Genomic DNA, 13,163 nt, shown 5'->3' on the forward strand with positions numbered 1-13,163 from the left:
AGTCAGCAGTGTGCCACTCTCTAAACTACATCACATCCTGCAATTAGGGGTCTAAGTGTGTGTGTGTGTGTGTGTGTGTGTGTGTGTGTGCGAGCATGTGTGTGTTTGACAGCTAACATGCTTACACACGCACACACGCACCCCTCACACACGCACACACACCCCTCACACACACACCCCTCACACACTGCACACACCCCTCACACACACACCCCTCACACACACACACACTGCACACACACACCCCTCACACACACACACCCCTCACACACACACACCCCTCACACACACACTGCACTAGTTTGGGTCATTTAACTCATGCCAACTGTCCATTTCTGTGTTTATCCCAGTGTACATTGTCTGACTGGCTGAGTCGTTGTGTTTTCACTGAACAGCTAATTAACATAGGCCCGGTCTGTCTCACATGTCCGTTTTGGATTACAGGGTGATCCCACCTCTAGTCTTTATACGGCTAAGTACAAGGCGATATACGGATTTATACAGACAGTGTGTGTTGGTTGAGTGACTGAAGTGTCCATTATGAAGCTCAGTAATCAGACCAGCATGTGGATGGATCTATTACTGCTCAAACAACTCAACCTCAGATCACCTTTAGTTTAGCTAAACTACAGTCTCTCAGACTACCTTCACACTGCACTCCTAAACTACAGTCTCAGACTACCTTCACACTGCACTCCTAAACTACAGTCTCAGACTACCTTCACACTGCACTCCTAAAACTACAGTCTCAGACTACCTTCACACTGCACTCCTAAACTACAGTCTCAGACTACCTTCACACTGCACTCCTAAACTAAAGTCTCAGACTACCTTCACACTGCACTCCTAAAACTACAGTCTGACTACCTTCACACTGCACTCCTAAAACTACAGTCTGACTACCTTCACACTGCACTCCTAAACTACAGTCTCAGACTACCTTCACACTGCACTCCTAAACTACAGTCTCAGACTACCTTCACACTGCACTCCTAAAACTACAGTCTCAGACTACCTTCACACTGCACTCCTAAACTACAGTCTCAGACTACCTTCACACTGCACTCCTAAACTAAAGTCTCAGACTACCTTCACACTGCACTCCTAAAACTACAGTCTGACTACCTTCACACTGCACTCCTAAACTAAAGTCTCAGACTACCTTCACACTGCACTCCTAAAACTACAGTCTGACTACCTTCACACTGCACTCCTAAACTACAGTCTCAGACTACCTTCACACTGCACTCCTAAACTAAAGTCTCAGACTACCTTCACACTGCACTCCTAAAACTACAGTCTGACTACCTTCACACTGCACTCCTAAAACTACAGTCTGACTACCTTCACACTGCACTCCTAAACTACAGTCTCATACTACCTTCACACTGCAAAACATTTCTAAATCATATTCCTAAATCCAGTGACATGATATTTCACAGTACTCAATAGTCCTCGAATCAAAAAGTCCAAGTCGAACATGACATTTGTGGTAAATATTGTGAAAGCAGCTTAAACTGGGAGAGAAATCACTCTGATCATGTGCACATGTTTTCAGCTTTTAAAGGATCAAACACAGTGATTCTCACAATAGATCTATTCCCGTAGTGCTGTGAGTCAGAGTTAACTAGACAGATCCAAGTGGAATGCTGAAGATCTGAGTCACCATTAGTAACAGTTCCAGTATAGACAGAGTAGTGAAGGAAGCATGTGGAGCGTGGAGGATACAGCAACAGAGGAACTGGGTGACTCAGTAGTCCACTCATAGTACTCTGGGAAAACACACACACATGCTTGACACTCAGATCACATACTGAAACAAACACAGCTGTACAACGTTAAATATGCATGTTTTTGAAACCAATTAACCTTTAGTACGTATTGTAAATAAAATGTTTCATTTTGAAATCATGCATTGGCAGTCATATTGAGGTTGTCTTTAAGTGTTCTTTAGGCAGAAATAGTTACAGATGTGCAGTTTGACTCAGTGAGATTCTCAGTCAATGAACCTTGATTCTCTGGCTGTATCACTGTATCAACGCGTGTGTGTGATCATAGCATCTGATCCCGATGTTATGCTCTTAGTTATCCCTTCAGGCAAGAAGAAGCGAGGGAGAGAGTCAGGCTCCTATTCTGGGGAGGTGAAGACGAACGAGGAAGGAGTGGAGGAGAGCGCCCCCCAGCCTCCGGACATGAACCCTGTAATCAACTCTACGACGGTCAGCACCAACATGGCCCTCATCAGTAGCACACTGGCAGCCTACAACTACATAGCAGGTACAGCAACAACATTATAGCAAGTACGGCAACGTTCACACAATGTTACAACAACATAGCAAGTACAGCAATGTTCACACAGCGTTACAGCAACATAGCAAGTACAGCAACGTTCACATGTCACAGCAACATAGCAGGTACAGCAACGTTCACACAACGTCACAGCAACTTTGCATTACCACAATCTGTGCTGACCGTGAAGTAGAGAAGAGGTTAATGTTGGGCTCTGAGGGGTTCATCTACTCTGAGGTTCCCTCTCCACTGTGACTGAGACCTCTGAGAGGGTTCATCTACACTGAGGTTCCCTCTCCACTGTGACTGAGACCTCTGAGAGGGTTCATCTACACTGAGGTTCCCTCTCCACTGTGACTGAGACCCCAGAGGGGTTTATCTACACTGAGGTTCCCTCTCCACTGTGACTGAGACCTCTGAGGGGTTCATCTACACTGAGGTTCCATCTCCACTGTGACTGAGACCTCTGAGAGGGTTCATCTACACTGAGGTTCCCTCTCCACTGTGACTGAGACCTCTGAGAGGGTTCATCTACACTGAGGTTCCCTCTCCACTGTGACTGAGACCCCAGAGGGGTTTATCTACACTGAAGTTCCCTCTCCACTGTGGCTGAGACCTCTGAGAGGGTTCATCTACACTGAGGTTCCCTCTCCACTGTGGCTGAGACCTCTGAGGGGTTTATCTACACTGAGGTTCCCTCTCCACTGTGGCTGAGACCTCTGAGGGGTTCATCTACACTGAGGTTCCCTCTCCACTGTGACTGAGACCTCTGAGGGGTTCATCTACACTGAGGTTCCATCTCCACTGTGACTGAGACCTCTGAGGGGTTTATCTACACTGAGGTTCCCTCCACTGTGACTGAGACCTCTGAGGGGTTTATCTACACTGAGGTTCCCTCTCCACTGTGACTGAGACCCCAGAGGGGTTCATCTACACTGAGGTTCCCTCTCCACTGTGACTGAGACCTCTGAGGGGTTTATCTACACTGAGGTTCCCTCTCCACTGTGGCTGAGACCTCTGAGAGGGTTTATCTACACTGAGGTTTCCCTCTCCACTGTGGCTGAGACCTCTGAGGGGTTTATCTACACTGAGGTTCCCTCTCCACTGTGGCTGAGACCTCTGAGGGGTTTATCTACACTGAGGTTCCCTCTCCACTGTGACTGAGACCTCTGAGGGGTTCATCTACACTGAGGTTCCCTCTCCACTGTGACTGAGACCTCTGAGGGGTTCATCTACACTGAGGTTCCATCTCCACTGTGACTGAGACCTCTGAGGGGTTTATCTACACTGAGGTTCCCTCCACTGTGACTGAGACCTCTGAGGGGTTTATCTACACTGAGGTTCCCTCTCCACTGTGACTGAGACCCCAGAGGGGTTCATCTACACTGAGGTTCCCTCTCCACTGTGACTGAGACCTCTGAGGGGTTTATCTACACTGAGGTTCCCTCTCCACTGTGGCTGAGACCTCTGAGAGGGTTCATCTACACTGAGGTTCCCTCTCCACTGTGACTGAGACCTCTGAGGGGTTTATCTACACTGAGGTTCCCTCTCCACTGTGGCTGAGACCTCTGAGGGGTTTATCTACACTGAGGTTCCCTCTCCACTGTGGCTGAGACCTCTGAGGGGTTTATCTACACTGAGGTTCCCTCTCCACTGTGACTGAGACCTCTGAGGGGTTCATCTACACTGAGGTTCCCTCTCCACTGTGACTGAGACCTCTGAGGGGTTCATCTACACTGAGGTTCCCTCTCCACTGTGACTGAGACCTCTGAGGGGTTTATCTACACTGAGGTTCCCTCTCCACTGTGACTGAAACCTCTGAGGGATTTATCTACACTGAGGTTCCCTCTCCACTGTGACTGAGACCTCTGAGGGGTTTATCTACACTGAGGTTCCCTCTCCACTGTGACTGAGACCCCAGAGGGGTTCATCTACACTGAGGTTCCCTCTCCACTGTGACTGAGACCCCTGAGGGGTTCATCTACACTGAGGTTCCCTCTCCACTGTGACTGAGACCTCTGAGGGGTTTATCTACACTGAGGTTCCCTCTCCACTGTGGCTGAGACCTCTGAGAGGGTTCATCTACACTGAGGTTCCCTCTCCACTGTGGCTGAGACCTCTGAGGGGTTTATCTACACTGAGGTTCCCTCTCCACTGTGGCTGAGACCTCTGAGGGGTTCATCTACACTGAGGTTCCCTCTCCACTGTGACTGAGACCTCTGAGGGGTTCATCTACACTGAGGTTCCCTCTCCACTGTGAGAAGGAAATAATACCAAAGGCATGGCGAAGGGCTGGTGGTGTGCTAATCCCCGAAAGAGAAGGATGCGACAGACATCAGTCAATTCCAACCAATCTCCCTTCTCAACGTCAAAGGCAAGATCTTTTTCAGTATAATAGCACAGAGGCTGTCCACTTACCTGGAAAGGAACAAGTACATTGATACATCTGTACAGAAAGCAGGCATTCCTGGTTTCTCTGGTTGCCTGGAACATACTAGTATGATTTGGCACCAGATCCAAACAGCTAAGGACAAGAGAGACCTCTATGTCATCTTCCTCGACCTGGCCAATGCCTTTGGCTCAGTTCCCCATGAAATCCTCTGGGAATCCTTCAACATTTTCCACGTACCAGAACCCATCACTACACTAGGCCTATTTCCAAGACCTGCAATTGTGTTTCACAACACCTGACTTCACAACAACACGGCAGCGCTTGGAAGTAGGCATAATGGCAGGCTGCACAATTTCACCTCTGGCCTTCACTATGGCCATGGAAGTCATCATCAGGGCATCGAGATGGGTGGTCGGCGGTGAGAGAACTAAGGAAGGGCTCTGTCTCCCACCTATCCGAGCATACATGGATAAGATGACTACACTGACCACCACTGCAGCATGCACCAGGCGGCTACTTGCAAAACTGCAGGATAACATCAATTGGGCCCCGATGAAAATCAAGCCAAGCAAATCTTGAAGCATCTCCATAGTCAAGGGACAGCTTAAAGATATGAGGTTCTGCATTGGAGATGACCCGATACCAACAGTGTCTGAGAAACCCGTCAAGAGTCTGGGTAGATGGTACAACAAAGCCTCCGGGATAAAGATCAAGTGCAGCAAGTAAGGCAGGACATCGCCGACGGTCTTGAGAACATCAACAAGACCCTACTGCCTGGGAAGCTCAAGCTTTGGTGCCTACAGTTTGGACTTCTCCCCCGGGTAATGTGGCCACTCACCGTCTATGAGGTCCCAATAACAACAGTGGAGAAGATGGAGCAAACCATTACCTCATACGTGAAGAAATGGCTGGGTGTCCCACGATGCCTGAGTAACATCGGCCTCTATGACAAAGGGGTCCTTGAACTACCTCTTACAAGTCTAACGGAGGAGTACAAGTGCTCTAAAGTAAGACTTCAGATGACATTGAAGGACTCCAAAGACCAGACCATTAGCAAGGCTGCACCTCCCCTACAAACTGGACGGAAATGGACATCATCCAAGGCTGTGCAGCAAGCAACATCAGCCCTGAGACACCAAAACATTGTGGGGAATATCCAGCATGGAAGAGGAGGCTTTGGCCTGGCAGCAAGCAAACCAACGTTCCATAAGGCAACAACATCTGAACGCAGGAAGCTGGTGGTCGAGGAGGTGCACAGACAGGAGGAGACTGCAAGAAGTGCAAAGGCTGTCTCTCTTGCTAAACAAGGGCAATGGACGCAGTGGGAAGGCCTGGAGAGGAGAAAGATCAACTGGAGTGAGCTTTGGCAAATGGAGGCAAGCAACATCAACTTCATCATAAGAGCTGTTTATGATGTGCTTCCATCACCAAAAAATCTACATCAATGGTATGGCGAGGACTCGACCTGCCCTCTCTGCCCAGCTCCAGCGACTCTCAGGCATATAATGACAGGTTGCAAGACCAGCCTCTCACAAGGCCGCTACACCTGGAGGCACAATCAGGTCCTCAAGAGCCTGGCTGCAGCACTTGAGACCAAGAGGAGTGCAACCTATTCATTACCTCCAAAAACAAGCAATCCCGTCAAAACAACAACATGCAGCCAGGAGGGACAGAAACGGCCCAAGCATCCTCCTACGAAGCCAGAAACTGGACACCTAGCCATGGCCCGGGACTAGAAGATGCTTGTCGATATTGGCCAGCAACTAATTTTTCCACCTGAGATTGCTTCTACCAACCTTAGGCCTGACATGGTACTCTGGTCCCCTTCACGAAAGGCTTTGTACATCATAGAGCTCACAGTCCTGTGGAAAAACTCTGTTGAAGAGGCCTACGAGCGTAAGAAACTGCGTTACACAGAGTTGGCAGCAGATGCAACTCAGCGTGGCTGGAATGCAAAAGTCTGGCCAGTTGAAGTGGGATGCAAGAGGATTCGTGGCTTCTTCCACCATCAGGTTGCTGAAAGAATTTGGAATCCATGGACAGGCTCTGCGGCAGACCATCAGAGCAGTTTCTCAAGCAGCTGAAAGAGGCAGCCAGTGGATCTGGATCAAACGGAAGGACCTTTGCTGGGCTATAACTTCATGAACCCCCACCCCCACCTGAGAACCCAATTCAGATCCCTCCAACTTGAGGAGGGCATAAGCTAAGGCTAAGGCTTTATCACCCTTTAGCTGGCCACCTTTGATGAGGGTGTTTAGTGATTAAAGGCCGAAACACCCACTGATTCGAAGGCACACTACTGAGGATGTGTCCCAAAATGGACATCTTAACCCAGTCTAAGAAATAAACCTCCCATGCCACTCTGTCAACATCACGGCAAATCTCATGTGAGTGCATTCCATCTATTGGCACAATGGACAGTTTTTAACATCTTGTCCCGTGTTTTATGATTCTGTTTCCGTCATGGAAAGAACAGGTGTTCTTAATGTTTTGTATACTCAGTGTATATCCACACAGACATGCATACACACGCACAGGCACACAGACACACACACACAGTATAACCCTCGTCTGTCACCTGCTCCATCCAGCTGCTAAAACACACAGAGGAGAGGGAGAGGAGAAAGAGGGAGAGGAGAAAGAGGGAGAGGAGAAAGAGGGAGGGGAGAGAAAGTGGGAGAGGAGAAAGAGGGAGGGGAGAAAGAGGGAGAGGATAGAGGGAGAGGAGAAAGAGGAGAAGGAGGGAGAGGAGAAAGAGGGAGGGGAGAAAGAGGGAGAGGAGAAAGAGGGAGGGGAGAAAGAGGGAGGGAGAAAGAGGGAGAGGAGAAAGAGGGAGAGGAGAAAGAGGGAGAGGAGAAAGAGGGAGAGGAGAAAGAGAGAGAGGGAGGGAGGGAGGGAGAGGAGAAAGAGAGAGAGGGAGAGGAGAAAGAGGGAGAGAGAGGGATGGAGGGAGGAGAGGGAGAGGAGAAAGAGGGAGAGGAGAAAGAGAGAGAGGGAGGGAGGGAGGAGAGGGAGAGGAGAAAGAGAGAGAGGGAGGGAGGGAGGAGAGGGAGAGGAGAAAGAGGGAGAGAGAAGTCTTTCCTGTTTCTTTACCTCCTACTCGTACGGCCAAATAAACACACTTACTGGTGAAGTAGACCCACATACACAGTCAGATAACCATACTGGGGACACAGTCAGATAACCATACAGGGGACACAGTCAGATAGCCATACAGGAGACACAGTCAGATAACCATACAGGGGACACAGTCAGATAACCATACAGGGGACACAGTCAGATAACCATACAGGGGACACAGTCAGATAACCATACAGGGGACACCGTCAGATAACCATACTGGGGACACAGTCAGATAACCATACAGGGGACACCGTCAGATAACCATACAGGGGACACCGTCGGATAACCATACAAGAGACACAGTCAGATAACCATACAGGGGACACAGTCAGATAGCCATACAGGGGACACCGTCAGATAACCATACAGGGGACACAGTCAGATAACCATACAGGGGACACAGTCAGATAGCCATACAGGGGACACCGTCAGATAACCATACAGGGGACACAGTCAGATAACCATACAGGGGACACAGTCAGATAACCATACAGGGGACACAGTCAGATAGCCATACAGGGGACACAGTCAGATAACCATACAGGGGACACAGTCAGATAACCATACAGGGGACACAGTCAGATAGCCATACAGGGGACACAGTCAGATAACCATACAGGGGACACAGTCAGATAACCATACAGGGGACACAGTCAGATAACCATACTGGGGACACAGTCAGATAGCCATACAGGGGACACAGTCAGATAACCATACAGGGGACACAGTCAGATAGCCATACAGGGGACACAGTCAGATAACCATACAGGGGACACAGTCAGATAACCATACAGGGGACACAGTCAGATAGCCATACAGGGGACACAGTCAGATAACCATACAGGGGACACAGTCAGATAACCATACAGGGGACACAGTCAGATAGCCATACAGGGGACACAGTCAGATAACCATACAGGGGACACAGTCAGATAACCATACAGGGGACACAGTCAGATAACCATACAGGGGACACAGTCAGATAGCCATACAGGGGATGCGGTCAGATAACCATACAAGAGACACAGTCAGATAACCATACAGGGGACACAGTCAGATAACCATACAGGGGACACAGTGCTGGATCGAATCCCTGAGCTGACAAGGTAAAAATATGTTGTTCTGCCACTGTGGAAGGCAGTTAACCCACTGTTCCCCGGGCGTCTAAGACTGGGATGTGGATTATGGCAGTCCCCCACACCTCTCTGATTCAGAGGGGTTGGGTTAAATGTGGAATACTCATTTCAGTTGAATACATTCAGTTGGACAACTGACTAGGTATCCCCCTTTCCAATACAGGGGACACAGTCAGATTACCATACAGGACACACAACACACACTGTACTGTACATAGGCCTGAGGGCTAGGTACCACCCTCCCTCCCTCTCTCTCTATCAGCCTGTGTGATCTTCTCTGGTGATTTAACCACTATTGTCTGTCACATTCCCTGTGGTCATGGGAGCAGAATTGAAGATGCTTTCATTTCAAGCCAATCTCTCTGTGTTCAAAAATGTTTCACTGAGCAGTTGTGTAAGGCAGCAAAACAGGCTAAGCAAGTCAGAGTTCAATAATGTATTGCTTTCAAAGGCAACAACTGTACTTGAAATGAATTAACTACTTATGAACTATAAGCCTTTTGACTCTCTCTCTCTCACTCTCCCTTGCTCTCTCACGCTCTCTCACGCTCTCTCTCTCTCACTCTCTCACTCTCTCTCACTCGCTCTCCCTTTCTCTCTCACTTTCTCTCACTCTCTCTCTCACGTTCTCTCACTCTCTCTCTCACGTTCTCTCTCTCTCTCTCACGCTCTCTCACTCTCTCTCACGCTCTCTCACTCTCTCTCTCTCTCTCTCTCTCCTCCCCTTCCTCCGTCTGCAGACCACCCAGAGCGTGCAGCTCTCTACTTCCTGTGTGGCGTGTGCCTGGGCCTCTTCTTTACCCTCTTTGCTCTGGTCGTCCAGATCTCATGCCGCACCGACTGCCAACCCCGCCGTCGCCCCGGCACCACCACCAAGAAGCGTCCGCGGCCCTCCGACTCCTCATCCGACTCCAGAGACTCTGACTCAGACACCACGTCAGACCTGTCGGCCCGCCGCCACCGCCGTTTCGAGCGCACTCTCAACATGAATGTATTCACATCAGCGGAGGAGCTGGAGCGAGCTCAGCGGCTGGAGGAGAGGGAGAGGATCATACGAGAGATCTGGATGAACGGTCAGCCGGACATACCCGGGACGCGCAGCCTCAACCGCTACTACTGAGGCAGGACCGTAAAGGAACCTCTACTAGATCTAGAAATGGGGGGTGGGGGCTGTGAAGGTTGGAGCGCAGTACTTGAGATGGGATGTGTAGGACCACAAATGGACCTCTGGGTTTTGGGAATGGGGCCCCATGACCTGACGGGGACCTGCGAAGGTTTGGAACCCTCTATCTGGGTATCTCCCTCTGTCAGTCTGTGTCCATGTGGGTACTCTAGACCAGGGCTGCCCAACCCTCTTCCTGGAGATCTACTGTCCTGTAGGTTTTCAGTCCAACCCTCTTCCTGGAGACCTACTGTCCTGTAGGTTTTCAGTCCAACCCTCTTCCTGGAGACCTACTGTCCTGTAGGTTTTCAGTCCAACCCTCTTCCTGGAGATCTACTGTCCTGTAGGTTTTCAGTCCAACCCTCTTCCTGGAGATCTACTGTCCTGTAGGTTTTCAGTCCAACCCTCTTCCTGGAGACCTACTGTCCTGTAGGTTTTCAGTCCAACCCTCTTCCTGGAGACCTACTGTCCTGTAGGTTTTCAGTCCAACCCTCTTCCTGGAGATCTACTGTCCTGTAGGTTTTCTGTCCAACCCTCTTCCTGGAGATCTACTGTCCTATAGGTTTTCAGTCCAACCCTCTTCCTGGAGACCTACTGTCCTGTATGTTTTCAGTCCAACCCTCTTCCTGGAGATCTACTGTGCTGTAGGTTTTCAGTCCAACCCTCTTCCTGGAGATCTACTGTCCTGTAGTAGGTTTTCAGTCCAACCCTCTTCCTGGAGATCTACTGTCCTGTAGGTTTTCGATCCAACCCTAATTTAGCATATCTGATTCAGCTAGTTAAGATCTTGTTGAGCAGCTAATTAGTAGAATCAGGTGTGTTAAATTAGGGTTGGACTGAAAACCAACAGGACAGTAGGTCTCCAGGAAGAGGGTTGGACTGAAAACCTACAGGACAGTAGGTCTCCAGGAAGAGGATTGGACTGAAAACCCACAGGACGGTAGATCTCCAGGAAGAGGGTTGGTCTGAAAACCTACAGGACAGTAGGTCTCCAGGAAGAGGATTGGACTGAAAACCAACAGGACGGTAGATCTCCAGGAAGAGGGTTGGACTGAAAACCTACAGGACAGTCGGTCTCCAGGAAGAGGATTGGACTGATAACCAACAGGACAGTAGGTCTCCAGGAAGAGGATTGGACTGAAAACCCACAGGACGGTAGATCTCCAGGAAGAGGGTTGGTCAGCCCTGGTATAGAGTAAAGACGCCTCTGTTTTTGCAGTGAGAATAAGCTCCTCCTTGTCAGCATGGTAAGCTGGACCGGAGCCCGCCTGTCATTGGTGGAGGCTGAAGGTGGAAGGTCATTTAACTGCACAGCCTCGCATTTGACCTCCTCACACCCTTCTGAAGTGGAGGATCTTGGGATACTTAGGCTGTAAAGCCTGAAAGGTGATTTAAGAGCGTCTGCTAAATGACTTAAATGTAAATGTAAATTTAAGGACAGTTGCTAATGTTACTCCACTGTTGCCTAGTGGATACTGAGAATTGGGCAGCTTGATTCATGCTCACTCACCCTTCAGTATTTAAATGGGTGAATGGTTTTCGGAGAGGCATAGCACTTACAGTGAAATGCACAGCGTAACACTTAAGAGGGAAATGACCACGTTCAACCGACGCTGCCTTTTAAACTTTGAACTCAAAATGTGTTTTTTTTTTTGGAATTCATCTCAAACCCTTTATGAAATATATTTTATATAATATTTAAAGTCTTTTTTGTTATTGTGTATTTTTTTTCTTTACATTTATTATTATGACATATTTTTATACTGTGGCGATTGAAGCTTTTCTGGCACCTCAGGGATGCAATCCTAGGTGTATGTCCAAGATGGCACCCTATTTGTTTTATAGTGCACTCCTTCTGGCTAGAGCTCTGGTCAAAGGTGGTGCACTACATAGGGAATAGGGTGCCATTTTGGACAGAACCCCTAGTGTTTCTGTGTATGGTCGTTTCTATTTGCTTCCTAAGAAGGGGATCAGGGCCTGTATTTAGCAAGTGTCTCAAGAGTATGAGTGCTGATCTAGGATCAGGTTACCCCTCCCCCTGTCCATGTAATCTTGTTCATTATGATCTAAAAGGCTAAACTGATCCTAGACCAGGACTCTTACTCTGAGACTTTATGAATTCAGGCCCAGTATAATGCTCTAGATGTGTCAGCATAAAAAATATATATATAAAAAAAATACAATGTAAACTCAGAGGTCAAGTGATTTAATAAGCTTGTTTTTTACATGTTATAATATTCACGGTGCAGTGCCTTACCTGGCAACAAGGATGTATATTGGTGGAAAAGAAAACCCCAGTCACCTGAGTCAACCAATCATTATGAATTTATGAAACAATCAATTCCAATCATGTTTATTTCCATGTTTCTCATGTTATGTTTCTCACTTTGTCAAACTGGCTTGTGTGTGTGTTGTCCATGTTTAAATGGTGAGGCAGGTCCCAGATAATGTTGTGCTGTGTCATGCCAATGGCCATAAAGACTTGATAAGACAGTAAAACAGATCTAGGATCAGCTAGGAAATGGCTCAAATCTATGTACATTTTTTTCAAATACATTGCAATTGTTATCATGTAGGAATGTATGTACAGTACAGAACACAATCTCTTCAATTGTCTACCAGTGAAATAGCTTCCAAATTATTACTGTGGGCAGCAAGACTAGTGTTGTCCCTCATGGGACACCATAGGACTATCTGTCAGGTTTATTGTAATGACCATGTTGTTAATATAAGTTATATTCATCCAGTTCTGTTGCACTGGGTTGAACTATAGGTATCATGGTTTATTATAAGAAGTTTGGGATTTTCTTGACTGAGAGGGGAGTTGAGAATGCAGTGAATAATCTTCACTTCAACTGCAATCATTTAAATGCTTTTATATTGAAAAAGCTGTTTGCGTTTCAATGGGACAAAACAATATGGCAATAGCTGGTGAGACCAAAATATGACTCCTTCGCTTGGAATAAACTGTGTTGAAAATAAGATCTTGACTCATTGGTTGTTTTATTTTGTACCTATGTGAATCTACCACAAATATTTCATTCCCATTATTACTGTTGTG

The 13,163-nt window shown here is 48.0% G+C and overlaps 1 protein-coding gene across 2 annotated transcripts in view; it reads left to right on the plus strand.

Moving 5' to 3' along the window:
• Positions 1-13,082, plus strand: part of LOC115124113 (protein eva-1 homolog A) — a 240,956-nt gene extending 227,874 nt beyond the window's left edge. For both annotated transcript variants that reach the window (XM_065008645.1, XM_065008646.1), the window contains 2 exons: positions 2,086-2,277; positions 9,681-13,082. In XM_065008645.1, coding sequence (XP_064864717.1) covers positions 2,086-2,277; positions 9,681-10,060 — 572 coding nt within the window. In that variant the 3' untranslated portion in view covers positions 10,061-13,082. The remainder of the gene's footprint in view (positions 1-2,085; positions 2,278-9,680) is intronic.
• Positions 13,083-13,163: the final 81 nt, after the last annotated feature.

Source organism: Oncorhynchus nerka, linkage group LG24 (assembly GCF_034236695.1).
Source record: "Oncorhynchus nerka isolate Pitt River linkage group LG24, Oner_Uvic_2.0, whole genome shotgun sequence".
Taxonomy (NCBI): domain Eukaryota; kingdom Metazoa; phylum Chordata; class Actinopteri; order Salmoniformes; family Salmonidae; genus Oncorhynchus; species Oncorhynchus nerka.